Here is a 27,017-nt window from a genome sequence, read left to right on the forward strand (position 1 = left end):
TCCCCTCTCCCCCCCTTCCTCGTCTTCCTCCACATCCACCTCAGGTCCCCGCTCTGTCCCCGCTCCGTCCCTACCCCTATCCCACGCCCGGTGCCGTGGCGGCGGTACGTCGGGGCCGCTAGGGGATGCCCTGGCTCAAGGCAGCGGCCGGGCCGGGCCGACGGGGCGAGGGCGGGCAACCAATCAGCGCGGCTCGCTGCCGGCGCCCCAGTTCCTGCTCTCCCCCCATTGGCTGACAGAGCGGCGGCGGCGGCCCCCGCTGGGCGGTGGGAGGAGGGAGGTGCCGCGGGGCGCGGAGCCCGGGGGGCAGCGGGGGTCGTCGGCCGAGTCCCGCCGGGACCTTCGCAGTGCCGGGCACACCCTGCAAATCTCCTGTAGAACCGACATCTCCGCTGGAACTTGAAGGGGAAAAAAAAACCCAAAACCCAAACAACAAAACAACACTAAACGTCCCCAAACTGTGTTATTCCCAAACGCAGTGCTCAGGTCCTTAAAGAAAAAATCTTTCCTGAGTCGGAGCGGCTCTAAGCACGAGGAGGCACGGCTTTATTTCCCGGAGATGTTGCACCTGCCGGGGCTACGGCCACTCCTGAAGTTCCGCATCCATTGGGATGGGCGGGGGGAGGCGGGAGGAACGACCCCCGTGCATCGCACAGCGTCCGGGAGCGACACCCGGGCCGCCCTCAGCTCCCAAAGTTTCGTGGCTGGTGGGAAAAGTTATTTTCTTTTGGAAATAAGAATAGTAATAGGAAAGGGGGAAAAAAAAGTGAGGGAAAAATATAAACATGAAAAAAGTAAATAAAAAAGCGGAGAAAAAAGAATAAAAAAGGGAAATAAATAAATGGGGAGAGCAAGTAAATAGAAAATGAAAAAATAAATAAAAAAGGAAAAAATAAAGAAAAAGGGGAAAATAAAAAAAAAAAAGGGGGGGGGGCGAAGAAAGGGCTGAGTAAATAAAAATAGCCAATGGGGAAAAAAGCGCAAAAAACAAAAATAAAACAGGGGAAAAAAAAAGAAAGTTGTGGAAGTTGCGTCGCCCACCGCGGAGTTGCGCGGATGCGCAGCGGGGGCAGCGCGGAGGCGCTCGGTGCGCCCCGGGCCGGTCCCTGGCGGTCCCCTCCTCACCCTGGGCCAGGCTCCGCCTCCCCCGTGCTTATGACACTGGAACCTCCTTAAGTTGCGTCTCGCCACAGCTGTCTGTAAGCACTGAGCCGGCTGGCGCCATCCTGCTCCTTTCAGAAAGAATGCCTTCCCTGTAAAAAAAAAAAAAAAAAAAAAAAAAAAAAAAAAAAAAAAAAGAGAGAGGGAGGAAAGAAAAAAAAAAAAGGGGAAAAAAAAATAGGGAGAGCGAGAGAGCACAATCCGATCCGATCAAGCACTTTCAGCTTCATCCCTCCTGGGTCACACACTGCTCCTCCACCAAGGTTTGTGCGGAATTTCTTTTGCAACTTGGTTTTTTTTTTTTTTTTTTTTCCCCCTCCGGTTTCCTTCTCCTTTTGCCCTCGCACCCCCACCTTCTTCTCTGTCGCTTTCCCCCCTCCTCTTGTATTTTTTTTCCTTTCCTCTCTTTTCCCTTTCTTCCTCCCTTTTCCCGGTTGCATAATAATTAATGAGCAATCAGAGCGGCCGTAGGCTGCGGCGCAGCGAATGGCACAAGTTCTCACCGGGCTTAAGGCACCGGAGCTGCTCAGGTGCAAATTGAGCAAATAAATAAACAAACAAACAACCGCGGCGACAAAAACAGAAAAAAAAAGGGGGGGAAGGGGGGAAGGGAAGGAGGGAAAATGAAAGAAGAAAAGTAAAAAACGGAGGAAAAAAAAGAGAGGAAAAATAAAAGAGAGAGAGAAAAAGCGAAGCCAGAGTCGGAGCTGCGGCTGCACGGGCTTCGCTGCGAGCCGGGCGGGGAGAGAGCGAAAGAGAAAGAAGCGCTGGGAGAGGTGGGTCCAGGGCAGAGCGGCGCTTCCCAGGGCTGGCTCAGGGATGGGATGGGTTTGCTCCTGCCTAAAAAGTCAGGTGCTAAAGTTCAGAACTTCTCAAGCACGTTTCCCTCTGCCTCCCTCTCTCTCTCTCTGCTCCTTCCCCTTTTCCTCTTTCTCGTTACAGGTGATCAAAGAAGAGAAACATCTGCAAAAAGAGCGGAAGATACAGAGAGGATCCCACTTCGTAGAGATTTTTTTTTTTTTCCCTGAATTTGTTTTTCCCTTTTTTTCCCCCCTTTAGTATATTCTCTTATTTTTCTTTTTTCCTTTTTTCCTTTTTTTTTTTTTTTTTTTTAAATTTTTGGAACCGATCATTTCTCACCACCACCCCCCTCTTCCCTCCGATTACAAACCAACCTAACCCCAACCTCGCCGAAGCTCTTTCCCCACCCCGACTCTGCACAGCCATCCCCCCCTCCCGTCGCCAGCCTCGCTGAGGAGGAGGAGGAGGAGGAGGTGGAAGAGCAGCGAGCGCGGAAGATGGAGGTCTCCACGGACCAACCGCGGTGGGTGAGCCACCACCACCCGGCCGTGCTCAATGGGCAGCACCCGGACTCCCACCACCCCACTCTTGGCCATACCTACATGGACCCCACGCAGTATCCTCTCGCCGAGGAAGTGGATGTACTTTTTAATATCGACGGACAAGGCAACCCCGTGCCTCCGTATTACGGCAACTCCGTGCGAGCCACCGTGCAGCGGTACCCCACGGCCCATCACGGTGAGTGTCCGCCCCGAGTCCCGGTGCCGTCGGGCAGCCCCCGGCAGCGATCCTGCGGGCCGGGAAACGACGTCACGGGGGGTTTTGGGGCCGGCTTTTAGAAATACGGCTCAATCCTGGCTACTTTTCGTTTTCTTTTCTGTCTTTTTCTTTCTGTCTTTCCATTGTTTTGCTTTCTATTCTGTCTTTCTTTTCTTTTTTCTTCTGTTCTTAACCGCCTTCCCTTCTTTCCCTCTTCTCCTTCCCTTCTTTCCCTCTTCTCCTTCCCTTCTTTCCCTCTTCTCCTTCCCTTCTTTCCCTCTTCTCCTTCCCTTCTTTCCCTCTTCTCCTTCCCTTCTTTCCCTCTTCTCCTTCCCTTCTTTCCCTCTTCTCCTTCCCTTCTTTCCCTCCTCTCTTTCCTTACCCTATTTCTTCCTCTTTCATCTACCTTTTTTTTCCTTTCTCTTTCGCTCAGCTATTTTCCTCTGTAATTAGCTTAACGGCGTTTTCACATGGTGTTTAGCTTTTGCACCATTCGCTGCTCTCAAGAAGCAAAGCTGTAGAGCAGGGGTGTGAGAATGACCCCGCAGTCCTCACGCTTGGGATATTTCATTCGCACTTCAGGAGCTTGTTAGGCTCAATTTGAAAGTTTCACCCAGGGCCGCATCATGGCGTGTGCTAAAACAAGAAAGTCAGAAGGAAGATCCCAAACCAGGCAGCGGAGCAGTGGTGTTTTCCTGCAGGAAAGTGGTGATCCACGGTGTGAATGTTGCTCCTGGGTCACTGCTTTTAGAGGAGGAGGTGAAATACCTGTGGCTGATGGGGCCTGGGGCTGCAGAGGGATGGATGTTTTGGTGCCATCTTTTTAGAGAAGAAGCGAAGTGACCCAGGGTGTGTGCCTGGAGTTGCCACTATGGTTAAAAGTTAGGGAATTATAATAATAATAATAAAGCAGGGAAACAAGCAGCCGCTGAGCTCTGCAGCCGGAGAGTGACCTCTCTGAAGTGTTGGAATCTAAAAAGCCCGAGGCTCACCCCAAAATCGAGGAGAAGAAGGCGGGATGAGAGTGGCAGTGGAGCCGAGCTGGGCTCAGGGCTGCTCCCAGCCCTCAGCAACTTGTTGAGTGCGAGTCTGCATTAGGTCCGCTCAGTAACTGCTTTGTTCTGCCATTAGTCCCTTTAAAACAATTATTTCTAAGGATCAGCAGCCTTTGTCCTTCCTTTCTTTTCTGCTCTTTTCATTATTTTTCTTTCCCAATATATCAGCAGAAAGTGGAACTGCGGTCTCTCTGATCTAGCCTGAATATTATTTACTATGCTACTTCCTGGAGAAGATAATGAATCTTGACCCTTTCTATTCGTATAACCCACCTTCCCTTCCTTTCGAGCAGTTACTTTCAGTATTGTTCACGAATGTCTGGTACACTGTAAACCAGCCTGTAGATTTTCTAAGACACACACGAGCTCACACGTAGACATGTGTCCACACTGCACCCGCTCTTTTGCTGCCTGTGGCTCTATAGATCTGTGTTTGCATCTCTCCTGCCATATATTTATCACTCTGTACCACGATAGCTAGAGAGCTTCAGGCTCTCTGGATGTCAGTGTGTTTCAGGACTGTACAGCAGGCACAGCCTTGCTCTTTTCCAGGTGAATAACTGTTCTTCAGCTTCTGGCGATTTGCTGAAGTTGCTGTGGATTTGGGTAGATTTGATTCTTTGGATCTTTTTTTTTTTTTTTTTTTTTTTTTTTAGAAAGGGCTAAAACATGAGTTATGATCCCTCCAGAACATTCATAACAAAAGGGAAGAAAGGTTTGGCTGCATAAACCCAGTGGTTTTCTTTCCTCCCGAAAGCCCGGGTCTGTATTTTAATATACAGTGAAGAGTTTGTAGTGATGAGAAGGGGATGGAGAGAGAGTTCCTTTTCACGTTGGAGAGAGTTCCCTTTCAGGTTGGTACTCTCTCTGCGTACCACATTGCCACCAAAAGCTATCTAACATTTTTCTGCAGCCTCAAGGATAAGGGGGAAAAAAAGCACAAACTGCGACAGTTTGCAAAGTTCAGCAGCTCGGTTGGGAAGGTTAGAAAGGTTATAATCACATTTTTGGGCATCTTCTGGTCCTCTTCGTTTGGCCAGAATATACTCAGGGTTTGTAGCCCATGGCTACTTTCGGAAAGTGGCTGACAAATTATTTCCCAGCTCAGAGAAATGGTTTCTGCAGCGAGGGCTGGGCGATTTCACGCAGGATCTTCACTTCCAAATCCGCCTGGGGTTGTCTGGAAGGGAGAGGGCAAAAAGGGGCTCTGTCTCCCAGCACATCCCTGCTCGGGGGGTCCCACTCCCGCAGGATCGCAGCTTTTAGGGTTTCATTTTAAAAGGGAGAACACTGAGGAGTTCACACCAGGTGGGTTTCTCCCGTGCTCCCCTCGTACAGAGTTCGGCTGAGCTTTTGAGGAAGGAGCGGGGGCACAGCCCGCACCTCCCGGCGGGTCGTAGGGGAGGCAGAGGGAATGTAACCGGCTTTTTCTCGCTGTGCTTTCTCCGAGCAGGCAGCCAGGTGTGCCGGCCCCCTCTGCTGCATGGTTCACTGCCGTGGCTGGACGGGAGCAAAGCGCTGAGCAGCCACCACAGCGCTTCCCCTTGGAACCTCAGCCCTTTTTCCAAGACCTCCATCCATCACAGCTCGCCGGGACCCCTCTCCGTTTACCCGCCTGCTTCTTCCTCCACTTTATCCGCCGGTCACTCCAGCCCGCACCTTTTCACCTTCCCACCGACCCCTCCTAAAGATGTGTCCCCGGATCCGTCCATCTCCACTCCTGGCTCCACCGGCTCCACCCGGCAGGATGAGAAGGAATGCATCAAATATCAGGTGTCCCTGGCTGACACCATGAAGCTGGAGTCGTCTCACTCTAGGAGCAGCATGGCCTCGTTAGGAGGAGCCACCTCCTCTGCTCATCACCCCATCACTACTTACCCACCGTATGTCCCCGAATATAGCTCTGGACTTTTTCCCCCCAGCAGCCTCTTAGGAGGATCGCCTACCGGGTTCGGGTGCAAATCACGACCAAAAGCGCGGTCGAGCACAGGTAGGGTTTTTGGCTGCTTCGTCCCAATTTGCTGAGGAAGGGAGAGGAAACGATGGGATGGAGCGTGGGTTGTGTACCCGGGGGCTGATTCCCGAGGAAAGGAGAGGAAAAACGTTGAATGTTTCCCAGAGATTACCCTGCCGGGATGCTAACCCCAGGCTAAGTCTCTCCCTCTGTGCCCGAGCCTTGTGCCCGAGCCTTGTGCCCGAGCCTTGTGCCCGAGCCTTGTGCCCGAGCCTTGTGCCCGAGCCTTGTGCCCGAGCCTTGTGCCCGAGCCTTTCCCTCCCGCCGGGCTCCAGCCCCGGGGGCGATCCCAAACGCCTCTGCTGTGCTCAGCTGCGGGCGTTTAATGAGGAAGCGAAACCGAGGGAACCGCAGCATTAGTGTATCTCTCCGTATTTTAATAATGGTACTTAAATCCCGGCCAACTTCCCCCGCCTGCCCTCCGCCTCGCTCTTCCCAGCGCGGCTCAGCCCAGGGCCTCTTCCCATGCGGCGCCGGGAGGCTGGGAAACGGGGGGGACGGGAGAATTACCCTGAGCTCACCCCCCCAGCCCCATCCAGCTCCGTGCCCGCCCCCGGATCGGACCCAAAACCCCGGGGAAGGCACACGGGGGGGGGGTGTCCCGGCGCAATGCGCACACTGCGCGGCTCCGGGGGCTGCGCCGGATGGTCGGGATCTTAGGTGCACCAAAGGGTGCTGCTGTGTGAGCAGAAGAAAGGGCGATTAGTCAAAACTCTTTTCCTTTTTTTTTCTTTCTTTCTTTCTTTTCTTTTTCTTTTTCTTTTTTTTTTTTTTTTTTTTTTTTTTTTCCGTGGAGGCTGCTGCAGGGTTGCCTGGCATGAATGAGATCAGTTTTCAGGGTTTTTCCAGGGTGACATTTACTCTGTCTGTCTGAGCAGGGACTGTCTCTATTTAGCTGATATGTTTGAGCTAATCCAATTATTTTCAGACTGCTGCACGCGACAGTTGCATTGTTTATCCAGCGCCAGGAACTTTAATAGAGTCCGGATGCGGTTAGAGTGACAAAAAAACCCAGACCTGTGTGTTTTGTACATGAAAGCAGGAGAGAGAGAGAGATGGAGTGAAACAAAAGAGAGGGACAGAGACACAAACGGCCTCAGAGCGGCCGCCCCGTTTAACCAGAGCAGAGCGAACCCACCCGGGTGCTCCGAGAGCGGTCCCGACCCGACCCGACCGCTGCGGCTCCGCTTTATCCTCACACTGAACCGCGGGGCAGCGGCTGCGCGGGATTTTCAAACCGTTTTGCCCCCCTCTTCCTCCTCCCTCTTGTTTTCCTTTCGCCACTTTCTGTTACTTTACCTTCTAGAAAGACATCTGCGGTTTGCGATAAACCAACCCCAAGAGCAACACCTATTTTTTTTTTTTTTTTTTGTCTTTTTAAAAGTCGATTTTAGCAAGCTGGGAAGCTCGCAGACAAAGGGGGATGGGTCCGGGTGAAAAGAAGGGAGGGGGTGTTTGCGAAGGACGAAAAGAGGGAGAAACGGATGCAAATTAACATTTCATTATTACGATTATTTTTTTGGAGCACAGGAGGGAGGTTTAGCACAAAGGCTCTGGAAAAACGGCTGCTGTTTGTGGTTAGGGTGCGGGTGCCTCTTGCTCGAACCCACCGCTGAGCTGGGTTAGTTCTGCTCTGGCCAGCCGAGTGTTTCTGCTGCTCTCAGATGGGCTGGGAGTGCCTTTAGGTGCAAGAAATAAAATAACAACATGAAACCACCCAACCCTCTGACAGTAGTTGGGAGGTACTGGGTGCCCTAAATCTTGGGAGCAAATGGGCTGGGGAAGTCCCCTCATAACTGAGACAGAAGGGCGCTGACAAGGAGGAGAAGAAGATGGAAAAGACTAAAGACTATAGACTGTTCAGGGTTCCAAATATTGGGCATGGGCTGTACGTATAGTGAGGAAGACAGAAGGACTTCTGCAACCCCAGTGGCTGAGCAGTGAAAGCTTAATTGCAAACAAATCGATAGTGGGTATTGGCTCAGTGACTGTGGATTGACTGGGGCTGTTATGCTCTCTGACAGAGGTGTTCTGGTGCTTGGGCCATGATTATTTTGAGGGTTCTTGGTTTGGTTTAATCTGAGACCAAAGGACAAGCACCCCCGGCTCATGCACCCCACTGGGAGCCAGGGTGATGCTAAAGGAGTGAACCCAGGGTCCCCATATGCATTAGGAAGGGGTTTGTGGCCTTAAATTTGGCATCCATCCATCTCAGGAGGGTCAGAGGCCCCTTTTTTTCTAACTCCAGTAGTGATAGAGACCCACCAGCTGCTCATCTTTCTCCACCAAGAGCGACCCATGCTCCAGGGAGCTCCTGAGCGGCCCGGGGGTTTAGGTGGGTGCTGTCACCATCACCTCCCTCTTCCTGCAGGATGCAGGGGACCTGTGGGATGTCAGGATTGGGATGGTGGGGCAGGATCAGACCCTATCAAGGCTGACAGTCCCCTAACTCTATCTCTTAACCATGGCCTTGGGCTCTTGGGCATCTTGAGCTCGGAGAGAATAGACAGTGCCTTTTGGAGTTATTTTGGGGCAGGGGGGAGCTTTCTCCATCCTCTTTCACCACTGTTTTCCCTAAGTGAACTATGTGCTCTCTTGTTTCCAGAAGGCAGGGAGTGTGTAAATTGTGGGGCTACCTCAACCCCTCTGTGGAGAAGAGACGGCACCGGGCACTACTTGTGTAACGCCTGTGGACTCTATCACAAAATGAATGGGCAGAACCGACCCCTGATTAAACCCAAGAGAAGGCTGGTGAGTGGTTTTATTTTATTGTACATAATTTGTTTTCTCCTGCCACTTTTGTTTCTTGTTTGCAGCTTGGGATGGAGAGGGGAAGCTCAGCCAGCCCCAAAATGTGGTCGCACTGTGTCTGAGGGCTGGGATGGAGGAGGCTCAGAGAGATGATCCCACACACTGTGGGCCTCAGTTGCCTGTTCCTATCACAAACATGAAACAGGTTTTTAAAAAATCAAGATCTAGAGATTTCTGTAAGCCAGGACTGAGTTTTCTCCCAGGTTGCAGTAGGGTGGCTGCCTCTGCACAGCACACCTGGATGGTGACCTAAGGGTGATAGCTCTTTCCAAAAAACATTTCCCATTGACCAAAGAGATAACAGGAGAACGGAACTTTTCCTGGGCTCCTAAATTTCCTTTTGTGTGCTTTCCATTCCTGTTAACTGGTGGTGACACGGAAGGGATCTGAGCTGTGTGATTTGTTCCTGAGCACCGCCACTGCCGCCACCTCATTGCTATCTCAGTGTAGGACATGGCAAAATGTGTGAGGGTGCAAAAGTGAGTGTGTACCCATACCAACACAAGCTGGAGGAAGGTGAAATGCATAGGTAACTATTCGGAATAGTGGTGAAATAATAGTTTCAGGCCTCATGACCATAATATATACAGGCAATACATTATAGCATCCCCAGTGATCTATTTATGAATTTCCCTGGAAGCCACAAAAAGGTCTGGAAGCTGTGGGCATGGCTAATAAATGCATTGAAGTCTATTTGGCAAATAATCAGGCAAACCACAAGGGGAAAAATATATCAAGTGGGGGAAAAAAATATATTCCCTGCCTGGGAAGTTATTGAATGTTTTGAATTGAGGCACATTTGGTCACATTAGGATTAAAAATGGAAGGTGGAGGAAAAGCAACTTGTGCATCCCTGTGGTGTTTTGGGGCTGATGGACTGAATGGGACAGTGCTGATGTGAAGCTCTGCCATGCGTGCTCGGGGATGGACTTTCAATGCTTTTCCCTTATAAGAAAATGTTGGTCTCCTTTGGCTCAGGCTTGTCTTTCACAGCCTCGTTAGGAAAAAGGAAAGGCTTTCTAGGGAGGGAAGTGCGGGTTGGGATTTTTAATTTTTTTTGGGCAGCTCTCTTGTTCTCTTCTCCTCCTTCCCGCCAGCCCTTCTGTCTTAAGCACACACACCTCGTTTTCTTTTTCTTTTTTTTTTTCCTCGTTCTCTCTTTATGTGTAAAGTCAACTTCCTAGGAAAAAGCTGCCGGATATCTGAGCCCTGGAGATAACTCATAAACAACAGCTCTGTTTCCCCAGCCCAAACACACAGGAGCTCGAGCATATCCAAACAAGCAGAGGGGGAGGCAGGATAGGAAAGCGGCTGGAAAGGGGGTAGAGCTTTCACAGAGTGTCTGATGGAACCACGAAAGAATGTCCCAAGTTACCCTGAGGTTGGCACATGTAAAATGGAATATATAAATAAATACATTTTGAAAGGTCACTCTTGGGGGGAAAAAAAGGAGAAAAAAAAAAAAAAAGAATGAAAAATGTAAAGAAAGACTTGGTCTTGCATAATCATTCCTATCTTGGGCATTTTAGCTGAAGTCTGAGTTACAAAAAGCTCCTGTTCTTTGCATGCAGCATTTGCTAAATGAGAACTTCAGGTTTTTTTTATTCTCCTTTTTTTTTTTTTTTTCATTGCTGGCTGAGAAAGGAAAATGTTTTTAACACCGCTTACCTCTATTTTTCTTGCTAACCTTCTCAAAAAGAAAAAATCAGAATGCATCAAGACCTTCTGCATTTGCATCTCCTTGTGCAGGGATGTGGAAGCATGCATGTCTGTGGTTTGAATGATCCTCCCGGCTCTGGGAGGTGAGCGGGCTGGGAGCCGAGGTGTGCACCTCTTGCTCTGCCACAAGTTTCCTGTGTGACCTTGGGCTGGTTTTGTAGGCTCTGATCCCAGTGCACTGTAGCTAATGACAGGACTCCGATGGGCTGGATAGAGAAGTTAAATAAACTCTTAGATGCTGGGAACCCAAGCTTCATTAAATTCAATGGGAGTCTTTGTAGGGCTGACTTTATGGGGAATAATGGGTTGAGCTTTGCAGGCTGAAGAGGTTTAAGCAGCTCTACTTTGTTATGGGGGAAAGCTGTGGATCTGCGGGTGTTGACCCTCTTGGAAAGTGCCCCCATCCAAGCCCCTGGTAGCTCCTTCATGGCCCTTAGCTGAGACAAAGCCTTCCTTTGAATTTTCTGCTTTTACTGCCCACATGGATGCAGAGATCTCTTTTTCTATGTCCGTACTGGTTTTGGAAGAATGATGGCCGGTTTCTCAGAGGGATTTGGCACATGCAATATGATTTTAGGAAGCTGTCCCTTGCAGCTTTTCAGATACTCCGTGTAAATGTGGGCACCAAAACCAGCCCTTAATTAAGCATGTATATCAGCACTCAGTTCCTCCTTCTGCACCTTCCTTGGTTGCACCTTTCCATCACTGTCAGCACTTCCAGTGTGAAGTTATGTCTTAGCTCAACCAGCTCTGGTCCTATAGAGGATAGTGTGACTGTAGTCATCCCATTACTGACATGGACACGATTGGGTTGGTGATGAGTGTCAGTCCCACTGCTGGGAGCTTTGAAAGTAGTGTTATTATTCATTATTTCCTGCCCACTGTTGCTGTCTCTGGTCTAAATTGGTACAGCATGAAATCTGCAGTCTGGGACGAAAAGAGTGCAGAGCTTAAAATATTTAGATACCAATGCCAAGGTTTTGTAGAGAAAATGTGGCAGATGGATTAGGTTTTAGAGAAGATAATGGACATAGTGATTTATTGATGTATTTAAAATTACCCGGTGAGAACTTGCTTGAGATCCTGAAAAGGTAGCAACATTGGGACCAGGTATACCTTTAAACACATTTACCATCCGAGAAATTATGGTGAGCGCAGTGTTGAAACCCCAAATGTCTTCAAAGGGGATGTTTCCCCTGTGTGGGCTGAGTCAAATATCGCTGGTTTTCAGAAATTTCCTCAGGCTTGATTTTTGGGTCTGATAAATTCAAAGCTGCCACAGAGAGTCATTCCAGCCTCCAAGCCACCCATGCTTGGCCCCTGGGTTGTGGCGTGTGTGCAGCTCTGCAAGCAGGTATGTTCATCAACCCGGTGATTTGGATGGGAACCAAATGTGGGGCCTTGGCAGAGTCCAGAGAAGGACAGGATAAAGGTCTCTGTGTGCATACTTGTCCAATGGGCTCTGCTGTTGGTGGTTGGGTGCCTCAACTTCTGATAGTTTTATTTTTTTTTTGCAAGCAGAACAGTTTTCGTGCTGCCTGGTAAGAGCTCCTTGTTGTCAGACTGGGCATTCTGCAATTCTTCTTAATGCTTGTGGGCACAGTGTGATTTATTTTTTAAGATAGTCCTTTTTTTTTTTTTTTTTTTTTTTTTTGTGTAATTAAAAAAGGAAAAAAAGAATCCTACTCTATCTAAAACAAAACCAACCCGTCCTCTCTCCACCTACGCCACATTCAATTATGATTAAAATTGCAACATGACCTAACAAGAGTTGGTATTAACGCTAGCGCTGTGCCAGTGTCCATGTTTGCATTTTGGGTTTGCTGTACAGTCTCCAAAGATGCGGTATTTTATTTTTTTTTAATGTTGGATGTGCTACAGTGTGCGGCTGTGTGGGGTGAGGGGTAAATTTGAAACAGTACGAGCACAAAAGAGAGCATTAAAGGCTCAGTTCTGCAAGGTGCCAAGCATTGCTATGATCTGGCAAATCGTTTTAAGCACATGTTTTAACTTTAAGCACATGAGCAGTCCCATTGAAAGCGGTGCATCGGGATGAAATCAGAGCTCTGGGACTGTGTCATGTTGATGAAGAAGAGATAGGAGTGGGATCTAAAGGTCTTTTTTAGGAGCTGTAGGCACTTGCATGCACGCAAGCATGCATACGCATTCATATAAAAGTCTATAAACTCCTTTTCCTCCTTCAGTGGCAGAAGGACGATTTGTTTGCCAAAGTTACAGTTTTTAAATGATAAGCACAAATTCATGCATGTGAATGAGAAGCGACTTGGCTAAATTTGGCTTTCCTAAATCATTATCACAGCAAACAAAAAGCTTCTTTATACACCTTGACACATATACTTTTTTTTTTTGTTCCTCCCTTTTTATGAAATGGTAAATTCTTCTTTCAACCTCATTACCAGTCCTTAAATAAACATGAAGGTTGAGGCTGCAGAAGGGTGTAATTAAAAAGTCGGGATTCTCGCTCTTCGCCGCAGTGTTATTTCCGATCTGGAGCCTGTATCCTTTGAAGCAGAGCTGAACTTATGGGATGGGGCTGTGCTTGCTGTTAGACCCAGCGAGCAGCTGCCCACTGAGCGTGGTGTGGGTCTCATCCAGCACTGGCTGAAGCCATCGTGACTCATGCCATTGACTCCAGCAATTGCTGGTTCAGGCCCTGACTGCAGAATTAGACCCCTGGGGGGTCTGAGAGAATTAAGATGGAAAGACATGTTGGCATTTAAATAATATTTTCCCCTCTGGAATGGGCTGTGCCAGCGTTGCTAATTTTGATGAGTTCTATCAGAGGTTTAGCACTCACTTTTAGGATGCCCTTTGGCACCTGATTCAGTTCATATATAATTTGGGATTAAAGTACCTCAGGGATTTTTTGTCAGAATTGTTATTTGTTCTCACAAGCCAGTTTCTGTAGGCCTCTGCTGCTGTGCGTCAGTCTTGTGTGGTTGATGTTTTCTTTCTCAGCAGTTTTGCTGATGGCATCTTTTTAATGCTTTTTTTTTTCTCCATCTTCTTGTCCCACCCGTTCCCGCAGTCTGCAGCCAGGAGGGCGGGCACGTCCTGTGCTAACTGTCAGACCACCACCACCACCCTGTGGAGGAGAAATGCCAACGGCGATCCTGTCTGTAATGCCTGTGGGCTCTACTACAAGCTGCACAATGTAAGTGTGATGGTAATGCGTGGTAGCGGGGCCTCTCTTTCCATGCTTGGTGACCCAAAGTCTTCCTTAGTATGAACAGTTACACTCTTGGGTGGTCCAAAGTCTTCCTTGGTTTGAGGATTTCCACTCTCAGGTGGTTCAAACTTTTCCTTTGCTTCAGGATTTGCTGTAGGTGTCCCTGTTCATTGCAGGTGAGTTGGACTAGGTGACCTTGAAAGGTCCCTTCCAACTCAAACGATTCTATGACTATGACATCCAGTCTTGGATGGTACTGAGACCTCCTCTATCCCTTTGGGGATCCCTTTGGGAACCTTAAGTTTGGAAGCAATGAGTGGGTTTCTCCTTAAATGTAGTTGATCTGACTTGGGAAGGTATAAACCAGGGCTGTCAGTGGGTAATGTTAGAGCTTTCCCATGCCTGAGCCAAGGAAGGAGGGGTGGATCAACAGAGAGACATGTTATCCACCGCGGATTGGGCTCAGCGTGCTGGAAAAGACAACATGCCATCCTGCAAACTGATACCCCTTCTACGCACAGCTTGGTTCCTCCAGCAAATACAAACTCCGCCAAAAAGGCAAAATGTGCCAGTGACTATTTAGATCTTTCCTGGGTTTGTGGCTATCTTTGTCCCGTCCCTCTGCCAGTCCCCAGAGGTGATTTATTTAGGTCTCTTGTTTGCCCCATTTGACGCAAGTGATTCCTAAACAAAAAAGGACTTGATTTAGTTAGCAGGTTTAGAGTGTGCTAAACCTGTGATATGAATTTTAAGGCATCTGTCATGGAAAGGAATGAGAAATGTAATGAAACGAAATGGCTGGAAGATTTAATCTAATATCTCCATGCAAAGCCAGCTTGCAGGAACCAGGGATATGTGCCCCAGGGAAAGAGCTAAAGGGATCTGAAAAGTCCTCTACCGAATAATACTGCTAATAAAGGAGTCTTAAGGCTACTCCTGTTACTCTCATTCTACATGTGACATTAGAATAATTATTATGTCAGAAGAAGGAGAAGACTTGCAATTTCTGTGCTTTGGTATAACTTTTCTTTTCCTAGTGGTCATTTGCTTTATGTTCGACTTAGAAATCTCAGGCTATGTTTTACCCTGACGTCCACCCACACAAACACATCAAAGATGGATTGGATTTCATGGGGCAGCCAAACCTGGTGGTGTCTCAGTACCTTGTTATTTCAAGCTCTTTGGTTTTTTTAGATGAGTAAACAAGTTTGGATTAAATAGGAGAAAAAAAAAAACAACAAAAACTCAACTAGGCTAATTTTTCACCTGTTCTGTGAGAGGCATCTCTCTCTTGGAAAAATAGAAAATGTATTTACCCTTCAGTGGGTGAGTGTCTCAGCACCCTTTGAGTCCTATGTAGCAAACAAAGGTTGTCATCAAACTCTCTATGTGATCACTGCAAACAGAAGGGTTGGATCAGGCATGAGGAGTGAAAACTCAGGGTATCATAAGAAAATACCTTGCTATTTCTATGGCAGAAGGGCAGCCAGGTCAGCTAGCTTCAGTGAAGGAGTGTATTCTTGTGTGCTGTTGTCACTGTGGCAGTGTAGCTACTGAAGTTAGGACTTTGCTCACAGTGATAAGGTACCGGGTTACCCAGAGAAATTGTAGGTGCCCCATTTCTGGAGGTGCTCAAGGCCAGGATGGCCTGGGGAGTCTGGGCAGCCTGATCTGGTGGGTGGCAGGGGTTGGAACTGGATGATCTGTAAGTTCTCTTCCAACTTAAGTCATTCTATGATTTTAATCATGTAGAGTGGACACAAGCAGTAGGGACACGTCTATCTGAGTTGTTCCCCTTGTGCTGCAGCAAATCCTTGAATGGAAATAGTCTCTCCTCAGGTACCATTAGTTGGACCTGGTGAAGATGTCTGTGTTTGGATGAGATCATTTATAGCCCTGAAGACTGTACAGTTTCTCCCGATGTCTAGAAATGGAGACAGAATGTTAAGTTCATGTGGATCGGCACTGTAGCTATCAGACTGGAGTAATTCCCCCTAAGGCAGCTGAAAGCTGGAGTTCTCCAAGAATGAGCACCTGCTCCCTCTCTCTTTTCTTTTTAACAGTAACTTTGTGAAACTAGTTGGCCCGAACCGACCCCTTGATCCATTGTTTAGGGATGTTAGTGAAATTTGTGACACGGGGCAGGCCTTGAGCAGATTGGAACTGTTTTCATATTCATTAAAAACACCGTCAGCTTCTGAAAAGCTAAGTGCAGCTACTTACCAAAGTCAAGTAGTATCTTGCCTTAAGAGCAGCTCCATTGATGGGACCTGCTTAAACGAAACCCCTAGAGTACTATGATAGAACCAGGCAAGGATACTAAATCTACCCACTCATAGCCAGATCTCTTCTTCCACTTTTTTCTTTTCTGCTGGATGATGCTTAATTATAACTACAGCGAGAAATGAACAATATCACTGCTGATCGTCCTTGAAAATACCACCCTCAGCTTTAAAGCTTTACAAGGGTACAGTACTGAGGCATTATTCTGCAGCCCGATGTGGCTTACAGAGTGAAGGCCACACTCTGCTTTATAAATTATATGTGAGTGACTTTATTTATTTATTTTTTTTGTGACTGGTGATAAGGCGGTGGTAGCGTCGTGAAGTTTCCTTCTGTTTCTGGCTGCTGGGAGGTGAGCTGTTCTATCTGCCTTTAGTCAACTCAAAGCAGGGATGAAGTTTTGTGGTTGATCACGGACAAGTTTCCTCAGCTGGTGGAAACTGGTTTGGTATTTTAAAGTGCAAGACCTCTTTGTGTAGGTGGTGGTCCTGCTCCTTTTTTGTATTTGTTGGTTCTCCATCAGGAGAGGTGCTGGAAATGTCTACAGGCTCACCATAGCATTTCCCTTTTGAGCAGCAGAGTGTCTGCGCAGATGTGTCAGTGACTGCAGAAGTCTTTTGGCTGCTCAGAAGATGCCTTCACTCTGATTTAGGCTACATAGTAGGAAAGTCGTTGCTGTCTTTTAGTTTCCCCTACCTTTCCTCCTTTTGTCTTTTCTTTGGGTTTAATGAGTTTTCCTAGGACCTTCAGATCATTAGGATATTTTAATGGATTGATTTGAAGATAAAATGTGTCTGCATTTCAAGCCTACATCAGGAAGGATTGCAGTAAATAACACCAATACTCTTTTATAATTTTTTTTTTTAATGAGCGATATCAGTTTGTTTTACTGTTGATTCCCACAGCTGAAGTGAACCCATTTGTCAGTAGGATATAAGCAATGATTATAATAGTCTTGGGGTACTTTTAGTGGAGCTGCCGACATTTCTCCAATTGACTTCAACAAGAGCAGGCTCCATTAACACCAGTATTAACAATGACTAATATTTCACACTGATGCGATGCCTTTCATCCTGTGGCATCCCAGAGTGTTCTTTAAGATACAGCCAGCCTGGAAGATTAACCCAACATTTTAATGACTATGTCTAAAGGATAAATCCGTTTCAGTGACAGGACCTTATTGAGGTCAGTGGCAAAATCCCTTTGTCTTCAGTCAGAGCAAGATCAGACCTATAATGTCTAGGACTATCCCCTGGATTTGATCTGTTGAATGTGAGGTTCTTGTCCTTGCTCTTTCAGTCCTTCTTAGAAGTGGGATCAGCCTTTGCTTACTTCAGAGATAGGTGGGAGTGCTTGTACCTTGCTGGAGGTATGCAGCACACTGGTTCGCACCCATAGAAATGAGTGAGATTATCATTGATTTTGGCGAAAGTCCTCAAAAAAGACCTTTGTTACACACTATCCAAAGGTAGAGTGAAGTGTCTCAAGAGCAGAGCAGTCGGTATTTTGCATATGATACAACAAATAGCATAACTCCTGCCCATAATTAATTGGCTCCATCTGAAATTAATGAATTTCATATACATGCTTTGGGCTGGTTTAATTTTAATTTAGCATGTGTTTGTCATTTTTATCACAATGAATTTTCATGTGGAAGATCTTCCCTCCAGGTCTCTCATTTCTCTCCTCCAGAAATAGAGATGGATTTGTGCCTTTGATGTTTCGGGGACCCCTTTAACTTTGCTGTGTCTAATCTTAGAAGTCAGTGGGAAATGTTTCTGGCTTGCTGTTGTGGCTGTTCTGGCCTCTCTCCTCTTGATATTTGTCTGAGTGCTTATCTGTTTGGGTCAAATACCTGGCAAGAGGGTGAGGCCGAGTACAGCAGGATGATGCTATCAGCTGGGATGGCACCTTGACCTCAGTTTCAGGGCTGGCTATAGCTAATCATAGAATGATGGAATCGTTTGAGTTGGAAGAAACCTTTAAAGGTCATCTGCTCCAACTCCTCTGCAATGAACAGGAACACCTACAGCTAGATCAGGTTGCTCAGAGCCCCATCCAGCTTGACCTTGAATGTCACCAAGGACAGAGTATCCTCCACCTCTCTGGGAAAACTGTTTCAGCGCATCCTGAGCAAAACTCATATTCCCATCATTTAGGCTCACATCATAGTCTATGTTGATCTGTTCTTTGCAGTTGAACAAAGCAAGATGCTGCTTTAAGGAGGTGATCAGTGTCCTGAAGGACACTCCAAGAGCCAGCACAGCACGAGGCTGATGCAGTTCTGCCAGCACCAGGTCCTCAGCTTGTGTTTGCTGATTCACCTGGAAATCCAGTCTGGTTGCCCTTGAGACTTCAAATCATGATGCAAATCCTCATTATGAGCTGGGGGGGCAGGGATTTGTGTGTGTCTCCCCACATCTGAGCTGGGCTTATTGGAGATCAGGACCTCCAGATCTGCTGCGACGTTGCTTCCCAATGGGGTTCACCTTTTGCTTTTTGAACATGGGCAAGAAATCCCTGCTGGGTGACTGAAAACAGGCAGGCAATGCTTTCCCATCACAGGCTGAAGCAAAGGGCCTCCCTTGTGTGGTGTCCCATGAGGACAGGAAGTCAAGGAGAAGGGTGATATTGTATTTAAAGCCTATGACATTTGAGGTTTTGGCTTGCTGCTGCCCCAGGGCTGCTGGGGATCTGCACATGGGCTTGCCTACCTTCAGTTGCTAGCAAGCTGGGCTGCTCCCACTGGTTGCATTTATCCAGAGGTAAACAGCCTTTCAATTGCCCATTTTTTAGAGTGAGGTGAAGTTTCTCGTCACTGCTGGTGTGGAGAGCCTGCGGTCACTAATTCAGAGTGAGATGACGAACTTTGGGATGCTCTTTCCTCTCCCCATGCCTCTGTCCCCACATATAACAGGGAGCTATTGTATCCCTGCCTCCCTGGGGAGAGAACTCACAGAATGGTTCTCATACTGTGGGGAAAGGCACCGATAAGCAAGAAGCTAAACTCTTCTGTGATCTCAAAGAAGGAAGTGCTTTGTTCCCTGCACTGGTTGAAGATCTTAGAAATGAAAACCCGCTCGGGATCCTTGCAGGAACCTCCTTCCATTGGCCTTGTAGTTCTCAGTGGATAGCGGATCCTTTTTTTCCTCCCTTTTCTCCATCAGCACTGCTGTGCACCCATGCTTATTGCAAGAAGCAGTGTTCAGTGCTATGGGGTTTTGCTTTCTGCCTTGGGTGGGAATCTGCAAAGGAGCCACTGTGAGACCCACGTCACTGCCCAAGCAAAGATTTTAAGGATTTTTATGCATGCTTCCAAACTCTTGCAAAAACCTTTCTTAAAAAGTACGAGTAATACAAATACCTGTCAGTTTTACAAAGAGTTTGAGCAGCACACTAATGCCCTTGGGAGAGTTTGAGACCCCCGGTAGCACGGAAAAACTCAGCAACTGCTGCCACTAATGGTTTTAGATCAGTCAGGGAGCCTGGGGGTGCGATGGTGTCTGCAGGGAATATTTCAAGGTGATAATGATTGGTCTCATTCCTAAACATGCTGCAATTACCTTATGCGCAGATAGCTGAAATTTTTCAGCCACTACAAGTTATTCAGATATGCTTTGCTCTTGTGGGGCTCTGTGCTTTTCTGTCTTCTCATCTTTAGAAATTTCAATCCAACTTGGAATTTTCTGCAGTTCTCAGGGATGGGTTTGGCCCTGATTTGAATTTTGGGAGTGTGTGAGGTATGCAAGGGGAGGAGGGGGACTGCTGGATGTTCAGGTGGACCTGGGTATATCCTGTGGCATAGGGTGCATGAATCCCACAGCAATTCTGGGAGAAGAGATGGAAGCACAAAAAAAAAATAATTGATTTTTGTTTAGATTAACAGACCCCTGACTATGAAGAAAGAAGGAATTCAGACCAGAAACCGAAAAATGTCTAGCAAATCCAAAAAGTGCAAAAAGGTCCATGACAACCTTGAAGACTTTCCCAAGAGCAGCTCCTTTAACCCCGCCGCCCTCTCCAGACACATGTCCTCTATCAGCCACATTTCACCCTTCAGTCACTCCAGCCACATGCTGACTACACCGACACCGATGCATCCTCCATCCAGCCTCTCCTTTGGACCTCACCATCCCTCCAGCATGGTCACTGCCATGGGTTAGTGAGAGACTCCCCTGCTGAATGCTTACGGTCTCAAAATGAGATTTACTTTATATACTTGCATTTTTGCAGGCGTGTGGTTATGGGTCTGATGTCCCAAATCAAATGGGAGGGGGAAAAAGAAAAAAAAAAGAATAAAAAGAATAAAAATAAAAATGTTATTTGAAGGCGTAAGAGCAAAAAAAAAATAATAAAAAAAGAAAAAAACTACAAAAAGCACAAAAAAGGAAAAAAAAAAGAAAAAAAGAAAAAAAGAAAAAAAAAGTTTTAAAAAAGTGATGTTTGCCACTTTTTAAAGGAACTCACTATGGCATCTATGTATTCTTACCCACTGAATCTGGATACCATTTGTGAATAAGCCATTCAGAACTCGCATTCCCTATTGGACAGGATCTCTAGTGCTGTGAAAAAAATAAAGTAAAATAAAAAATGCTGAACATTGCATATAACTTATATTGTAAGAAATACTGTACATTTGAGGAAGACTTTATTGCATCTGGAGAGCTGCGAAGAAAAAGGCATGAAGGACTCTGAGAGATTTTTTTTTAAAGGAAAAGAAAAAAAAAGACGACGGGAGGACAATTTAAAAACCAGAAAAACAAACAATGCAGACCAAGAGGAAACGCGGTCTTAATGAACAAATGGACCAACTGCCAGTCATGTCTTCTCCTTTTATTTTATTTTAATTTTCTTTTGTTTTGTTTTTGTTTTGTTTCTTTTTTCATTTCTGGGAGAGGGGAGGGGGCTGGCTAGAACGGTTTTGATGCATTAACTAACTAACTAACTAAATAACTAAATAAATAAAACCTGTAGGGAGATCATTCATTTTGGGCCATGGGCCCTTTACATAGGAAGTACCAATGGTGTCAGGCAATCAGTGTTAACATGCGGACATTGCCAACAAGGGGTTTTTGGATAGCCATTCTCCAGGTCTATACGCATTGTGAACAAGTTCCTGTAATTGTTGTTTGTATGTATAATTCAACGCACCAAAATAAGAAAGATGTAGATTTATTTCATCCTATTATACAGACTGAATGGTTGTACAAATTTATTTACTGCTAGTGATAAGACCTGCTTTTTTTTTGTTTTGTTTTCATATTTTTTCCTCCTTTTTTTTTTTTTTTTTTTTTTTGAGAATAAACTAGATTCAATTCTGTTGACTTAAAAGTGTTTTGTGCTTGGGGGTGGGAAAGGGAATGTTTTTCTCTCTTCATTAATTTTATTTTTTGAATTTGATTTGATCGTACTTCTTGCATAGTTTCCATGGGTGTGGGGACGTGTGTCTTTTTTCACTCCTGCTAATGGGTAACTCAGTACTTATGGTGGCTTGACAAAAACAAACAAAAAAACAAACAAAAAAAAACCCACCCTGAAACAAAAACAAACAAAAAAAAATATCAAGACAAAAGAAGAAAATCAGCACCTCCAAATAAATGGACTGTCAGTGTGACCCTACTGTCTCCTGTAGGTCTTCATCTTCCCTCGTGGAATGGGTCCCTTTTGGTCTCAATTCACTGTGGCTACCATGGTGACACCCCTGTGTCAAGGAATGGTTTGGAACTGGGAGAAAGTGCAAAGAAACGGCAGGGTAGTTGTGATGCTGGCTACTTTTGGAGTAGTGTTAGGAAAGGCCTTAAGACTTTGGAAGGGAGACACTGGGTACTCACTGGTGTAATCTGGTGTTCTAAAGTCAAGTTCTTGAGGTGACACTGTGATAGACCAAACCCTGTGCTGGCAGGAATAAGAACTTGTTATAAAAGGATGGATTTGATGGTAGACAGAGGACAATTCCCAAAATTCAAAAGCCACCAGCTAGTCTTTCTGTGAAAGATTTCTTCATAATAATACAGGTTATATTACTATTATTGTTAATAGAAATGCTTGGCTCTTATGGATTGATTTCCGATAGTTTAATCCTCAGGAGTCAGTTCTTCTTTTAGTCTTTGGTATTTACTCATCCAGCTTCTTTAAACCATCATAAGAGCTAGCCATTTACTATACAAATGAAGGGTTAAATTTCTTATTGTCTCAATCCCTTTGCTGGAGACTTGAGGATGATGTGATAAGAGGATGCCAAGGCTGTGAGAAAATGATAAAACAGGACAAACCAACCAACAAGCCAAAACAGAAAAAAAAAAGCCCCAACAAAATAACAACTCCTCCAAATTAAAAACCTCAACATATATGACTTGCAAATAACGTTGTATCTTTCAGATGGTATTTGGAACCCCTTTGTTCTTGAGACAGAATCTGTTAAGGGTACCGGTGTCATGGGATCATCTTTGCAGGCGTAAGGCTGTTTCACATGAGAAAAGGGAGCTTTGAAACTTTTCAAGATGATTATACATGGGGTCCAATATTCATTTGATTTGGGAGAGCTGTAGGAATGGGAGGGAATTTACCCTTATTTAGTCTTTTTCTCCTCTGTTTCAAAATGAACCTAGTTAAAATACCTCTACCACAAAGGAGGATTTAGCAGATGTAAGCGGAACAGGCAGTAATCGTTTTGTAATGTTGTATATCCTTTCCTTTTGACTCTGTTGACAAAAATGTGTAAAAAACAGTCAGAACAAATGGCACACATTTCAAATCTTGTGTTAATCACCTTTCTGCTTTCTCAAGGAATATTTTAAACATAAAGACTAAATGTTGAAATAAAGCACAGTGAAGAATTACCGAGATGCAAATGGAGATCTTGTTGGCTCCTAATTAATCATCCGCGAACTATAAAGCTATTTTCAATTAGTCTGACAAATCAAAGAAAATAATCATCTTTGCTGATATTAAGCTTGAGAGATTATTATTTTTTAATTTGTGATGCTACAGCCTTTCCCTCCTTTGGCTCATTAACAGATTGCTGTTGAACTGAGACATTGATCCCAATTCTCACCAATGGTGTAAATCAAGCAGAATCTTGCACCTGTGTATCACTATGTTTGAATCTTTCCATTTGCTTTAGAGGGAATTGGTTCCTGAGTTTCTTACTCTAATCTTCCTTTTTTTTTTTTTTTTTCTTAAAGCCTGGAAACACTTTCTTGTAGTTCCCCTCTCCTGTTGCTTAATAATTTTTAGGGGCTATTGAGTGAGAGGAAGCAGGAGTAGGGCTAGCTCAGAGAATAAGCATCTTCAAAGATGCTTATTTGTGTTTTGAGACATAAATGTAGACTCTCTATATATACTCTAAGAAAGATATATATATATATACATTTTTTCCCCAAGAATTGCTTATTTCATATGTCTTATATTCTAATGCTGAGTTCTGGATTGAATGGGATGACTCACATTGCACCCATCATGCTTCCTGCCTGAGATGCTAAATTAAACAAGTGGCCTACCAATTTCTTAGTCCCTTCCCTTCCCTTCCCTTCCCTTCCCTTCCCTTCCCTTCCCTTCCCTTCCCTTCCCTTCCCTTCCCTTCCCTTCCCTTCCCTTCCCTTCCCTTCCCTTCCCTTCCCTTCCCTTCCCTTCCCTTCCCTTCCCTTCCCTTCCCTTCCCTTCCCTTCCCTTCCCTTCCCTTCCCTTCCCTTCCCTTCCCTTCCCTTCCCTTCCCTTCCCTTCTTTCCTCACATGGGAAAAAATAGTTTATGGAAAAGCCAAGAGGTATTTTTCCTGGACAAATATCTTGTGAAACTCTGTCTTTCTTCATTTCTGAAATTGCAGGGAAGAGCTGATGATGGACAGTTTGGAGCAGGAAAGCCCTCTGAGTCATGACAGTTCTTCGATAATCTATATCGTGTAGAAAACACCATGGAAGTCCTTAGGGGGGGTCAAATCTTGTGGTCTTTATGCAGGCAAAATAGCTTTTGGGATGTATGTGTAATGGTTGCTGTGCTGACGTGACTGTGACAACCACATTTCACTCAAGATCTCTAAAGACTTCAAAAAGGCTGCCTAAATATTAATTCTAGTTTTATTACCTTGACTTGTCTGAAGCAGTGCTATGTCAGTACACATGTGCACACACAAAGACTCACAACATACTTAGGGGATATTTTTAAGGTTACAAAGGCTGCCTCAGTGTTGAAGAAACAAAAAATGCTGTTAATACCATCTGTAAAACCTTTATTTTTCTCCTATGCTTTTGAAATATGAATTGTTTAAGGATGCATCTACACCAGCATTGACATTCAGATCAGGTGGGTGCTTTTATTTCATAGTAGTTCCAGTTTAGGGCAATGGGCCTGTATCTCTGATCACCCAAAATAGTTTCTTTTTAGATGATCCCTTCCTAACATGCTAATGGGAGCAGAGGCCACAGGACCAAGCTAGCATGAAGCCACCCCTAAAAATCACAGGTTTTGTGTCCTTAGCATGGATTGTTTCCACTCTCCAGTTAATTCCTATTTCACTGCACACATTGCCCTAAACTGGATGTTCACGTACTTCTTTTGGGTCACTGAGACCTCTGACTCACTTGGGACTGGTTGTAGTCTGGAAGAGAATTAGGGTGGGTGGTGAAGGGAGTAGGGGAAAGCTGTCTTGTTTTTGCAGCATCTGGGAGTTGTTTCAGATGAGAAACCTGAAGACTTTTCCATGGAAAAGAACTGTAAATTATTCCTGAAAAGACTATACTTTTTCATACCTCTTTTATAGAGGTCCTCTGTGGCACTGGGAAACTGAATTCAGTTCCCCACATGGGAACGACCACCAATAGTGTGGTGATCCTCCCTTTGGGGGATGCCCAGTTTCACACCTTGCTCTGCAGAAATGTTCAGTGCTCTCAGTAGTTCCTGGAGCCGAGGGATCTTGTGCCTGGATTGATGCTGCATAATACCAAATTCTTTAAAAATTGAGTATTTTTCTCAACCTGAAATGCAAATCCAGGCTTTCAGTTCTTCCATCCCCAAATACGGAGAACAGATAAGACTCATTCTCTCCGCAAATGTGTGTTGTGAAGATAAATCCATCACTTGTGAATTGTTTAGATGCAAGTTGGTGAACACCATGAAAAAAACCCACCAGCTTGTGTGTTTTCCTTCCCTGTGCCCTGAATGAGGTCAAAGAAAAAGTCTTGGGTGTCAGTGCCATAAGCAAAAAGAAAAATGGAGATGGAGAGAGGGTGGATAATTTAATCTTATGTTTCCTAGCATTTCAGAGTTTGATTTTTTAATCTTCATATTGTTTCATAAATGCTTTTTTGTTGTTGTTGCTTCATCCTTAAAATATATATATATATATATATATACATATACATACATATGATATACATATCTAAGTATAGTGGGTGCTAATTGGTGGCATGGATTCTATACCTTGTCAAAAAAGGAAATGTGTTATGTGCCATGCCTATGCATAAGTATATCTAGACCCAGAGAACTGGGGGCCTGTTGTCACCTACCTGTCTTTAGTGGCTGTTCAACATTATGCCTGTACCTATGTGGCTAAGCTACCCCTCTGCAGAAACCAAGGCATAACACAAATGTATAGCAAATTTATACCTGCTTCACACACTCCCTGAGGCCATTCAGACTCCTGGGTGGTTGTGGAATCACTCTATCTTGGAAGTGTATTTTCCTTGCTATAAGTTTAAATTAAGACTTTGACCTGCAGCTCAACTCAGTTTTTTTTTTCTCCCAAGGTACAAACACCTGGTTATTCAACCTGTCCTTTTACATTTCCACTCTGGGTTACTGTCAGCTCCAGAGGCACTGAAATAATTCATGAAAAGTTGTCCTCTGGGAAGACAGAAGTGACTGAAATGCTGAGGGAAAGCTTGTTTGTGAGCCTCGCAGGCTGGCATTCATACTTAGAGATAATTAGACAAACTTCTGGATGTGTACTTAGGCTTAGCCTACAAGCTGTTGTAGTTCGCAGTTAATACTGTACTGGAATATTATAGTGCAATTGTTTTCTTAACTACTTCTGAACCTGACTGCCCATGGCCAGGGAGGCCAAAGGAGCTTTCTGTGCAAGAGTTGAAGTTGTCTTGCAAAACCACAAGCCAGTTGCAGAAGGTCGTCCGTTCTCTGCATGGATGCAAAAATGGTTTCTGATGAATTTACTTCCTGCAGAGTCATGCTAGAGCAGATTTATAGATTCTGTGATAAATTATAAACTATATTTAGGGATTCTGAGGAAATAGTAATGAATAGGTACAGGTCCTGAACTGTGATCTTGGATTGCAGCTGCCTCATAATAGATGGCTTTTTTTTTTTAAGTGCCAGTTTGGGGCAGGAAGTGGAGGGGAGTGTAGAATTATGCTGAGCCTGGGGAGAGGAGGATCCTCAAGGAGGAGTTGAACAGGACCCATGGGAAAGCCGAAAATGAGGAAGGAGAGACTGAATCTATGATGGATTTCTGAACAGTCACCCAGGGCCTTTCCATTAATAGTAGGCAGGATGTTTTCCTTTATGAAAACCCGATTAAATTTGTCAGGCGCTGATAACCTTTTTATAACAATTTTCATAGTGTGTACTCTATGTATGTACCTCATAGGGATTCTGTTTATTAAATTTCCATAGGATGATTTTTCTATAAAATCCTACACATAAAAAAACCTACTACACGTGCATATGGGACCATCGACCTTGTCTGTATTTAGTTGGCCTTTTCCAGAAGGGTCATGGGAGAGAAAGGTAAAAGCCTATGAGGTCTGATGATGTATGTCCAGCCCAGATGCATAGACGTCATACAGGAATGGCTGTTCTTTTTCTCTGCAGAGCTGTCCTTTTGCATGTGAGGATGTAAAATCCAGGTTCAAGTTCTGATAAAGACTCTTCTCCTTGTTGTCTCATTGGTAAAGTGACTTGAAGCTTTATCATGCAAAGCCTGAGCAACTGGAAAACTCACAGATTTTGTTTGACTTCTGGCTTCAGTAGCACATTTTAGGTTTCACTTGCTTATGGTACAGAGAAAATCTTTTAAAACTATTCCTGAACTGTTTCAGGGGAAGTAGCTGGCTTCTGGGGAATTTTTTTTAGGGACAACTGTGTTGGAAGGTAGGTGGGTGACAACAGGCTTACCAAGCATTTAGCTTGTGTGTCTTCATGTCTCCTGGCTTACTAAAGACCTCAGGCTGGTCAAGCACTCATGCTTGCTTTACTTGAGTAGGATGGATCAG

At 45.3% G+C, this 27,017-nt stretch overlaps 1 protein-coding gene and 1 long non-coding RNA gene across 12 annotated transcripts in view; one reads left to right on the forward strand and one right to left on the reverse strand.

The window, feature by feature from the left end:
- Positions 1-22,648, forward strand: part of GATA3 (GATA binding protein 3) — a 29,106-nt gene extending 6,458 nt beyond the window's left edge. For 5 of the 11 annotated variants that reach the window (XM_046942499.1, XM_046942497.1, XM_046942496.1 and 2 more), the window contains 5 exons: positions 2,104-2,700; positions 5,230-5,766; positions 8,396-8,541; positions 13,370-13,495; positions 19,672-22,648. In XM_046942499.1, coding sequence (XP_046798455.1) covers positions 2,460-2,700; positions 5,230-5,766; positions 8,396-8,541; positions 13,370-13,495; positions 19,672-19,956 — 1,335 coding nt within the window. In that variant the 5' untranslated portion in view covers positions 2,104-2,459 and the 3' untranslated portion in view covers positions 19,957-22,648. Of the gene's footprint in view, positions 1-1,201; positions 1,425-1,912; positions 1,938-2,103; positions 2,701-3,191; positions 5,085-5,229; positions 5,767-8,395; positions 8,542-13,369; positions 13,496-19,671 lie in introns of those variants that run through there. The other 6 variants (NM_001008444.2, NM_001397223.1, NM_001397221.1 and 3 more) reach the window with 6 other exon arrangements.
- Positions 521-2,071, reverse strand: LOC121107877. The gene is made up of 2 exons (XR_005842270.2): positions 1,126-2,071; positions 521-704 (listed from the first exon to the last, which is right to left on the reverse strand). It is a non-coding gene; the product is annotated as an uncharacterized LOC121107877 (long non-coding RNA).
- Positions 22,649-27,017: the final 4,369 nt, after the last annotated feature.

Source organism: Gallus gallus, chromosome 1 (genome assembly GCF_016699485.2).
Source record: "Gallus gallus isolate bGalGal1 chromosome 1, bGalGal1.mat.broiler.GRCg7b, whole genome shotgun sequence".
Lineage (NCBI taxonomy): Eukaryota > Metazoa > Chordata > Aves > Galliformes > Phasianidae > Gallus > Gallus gallus.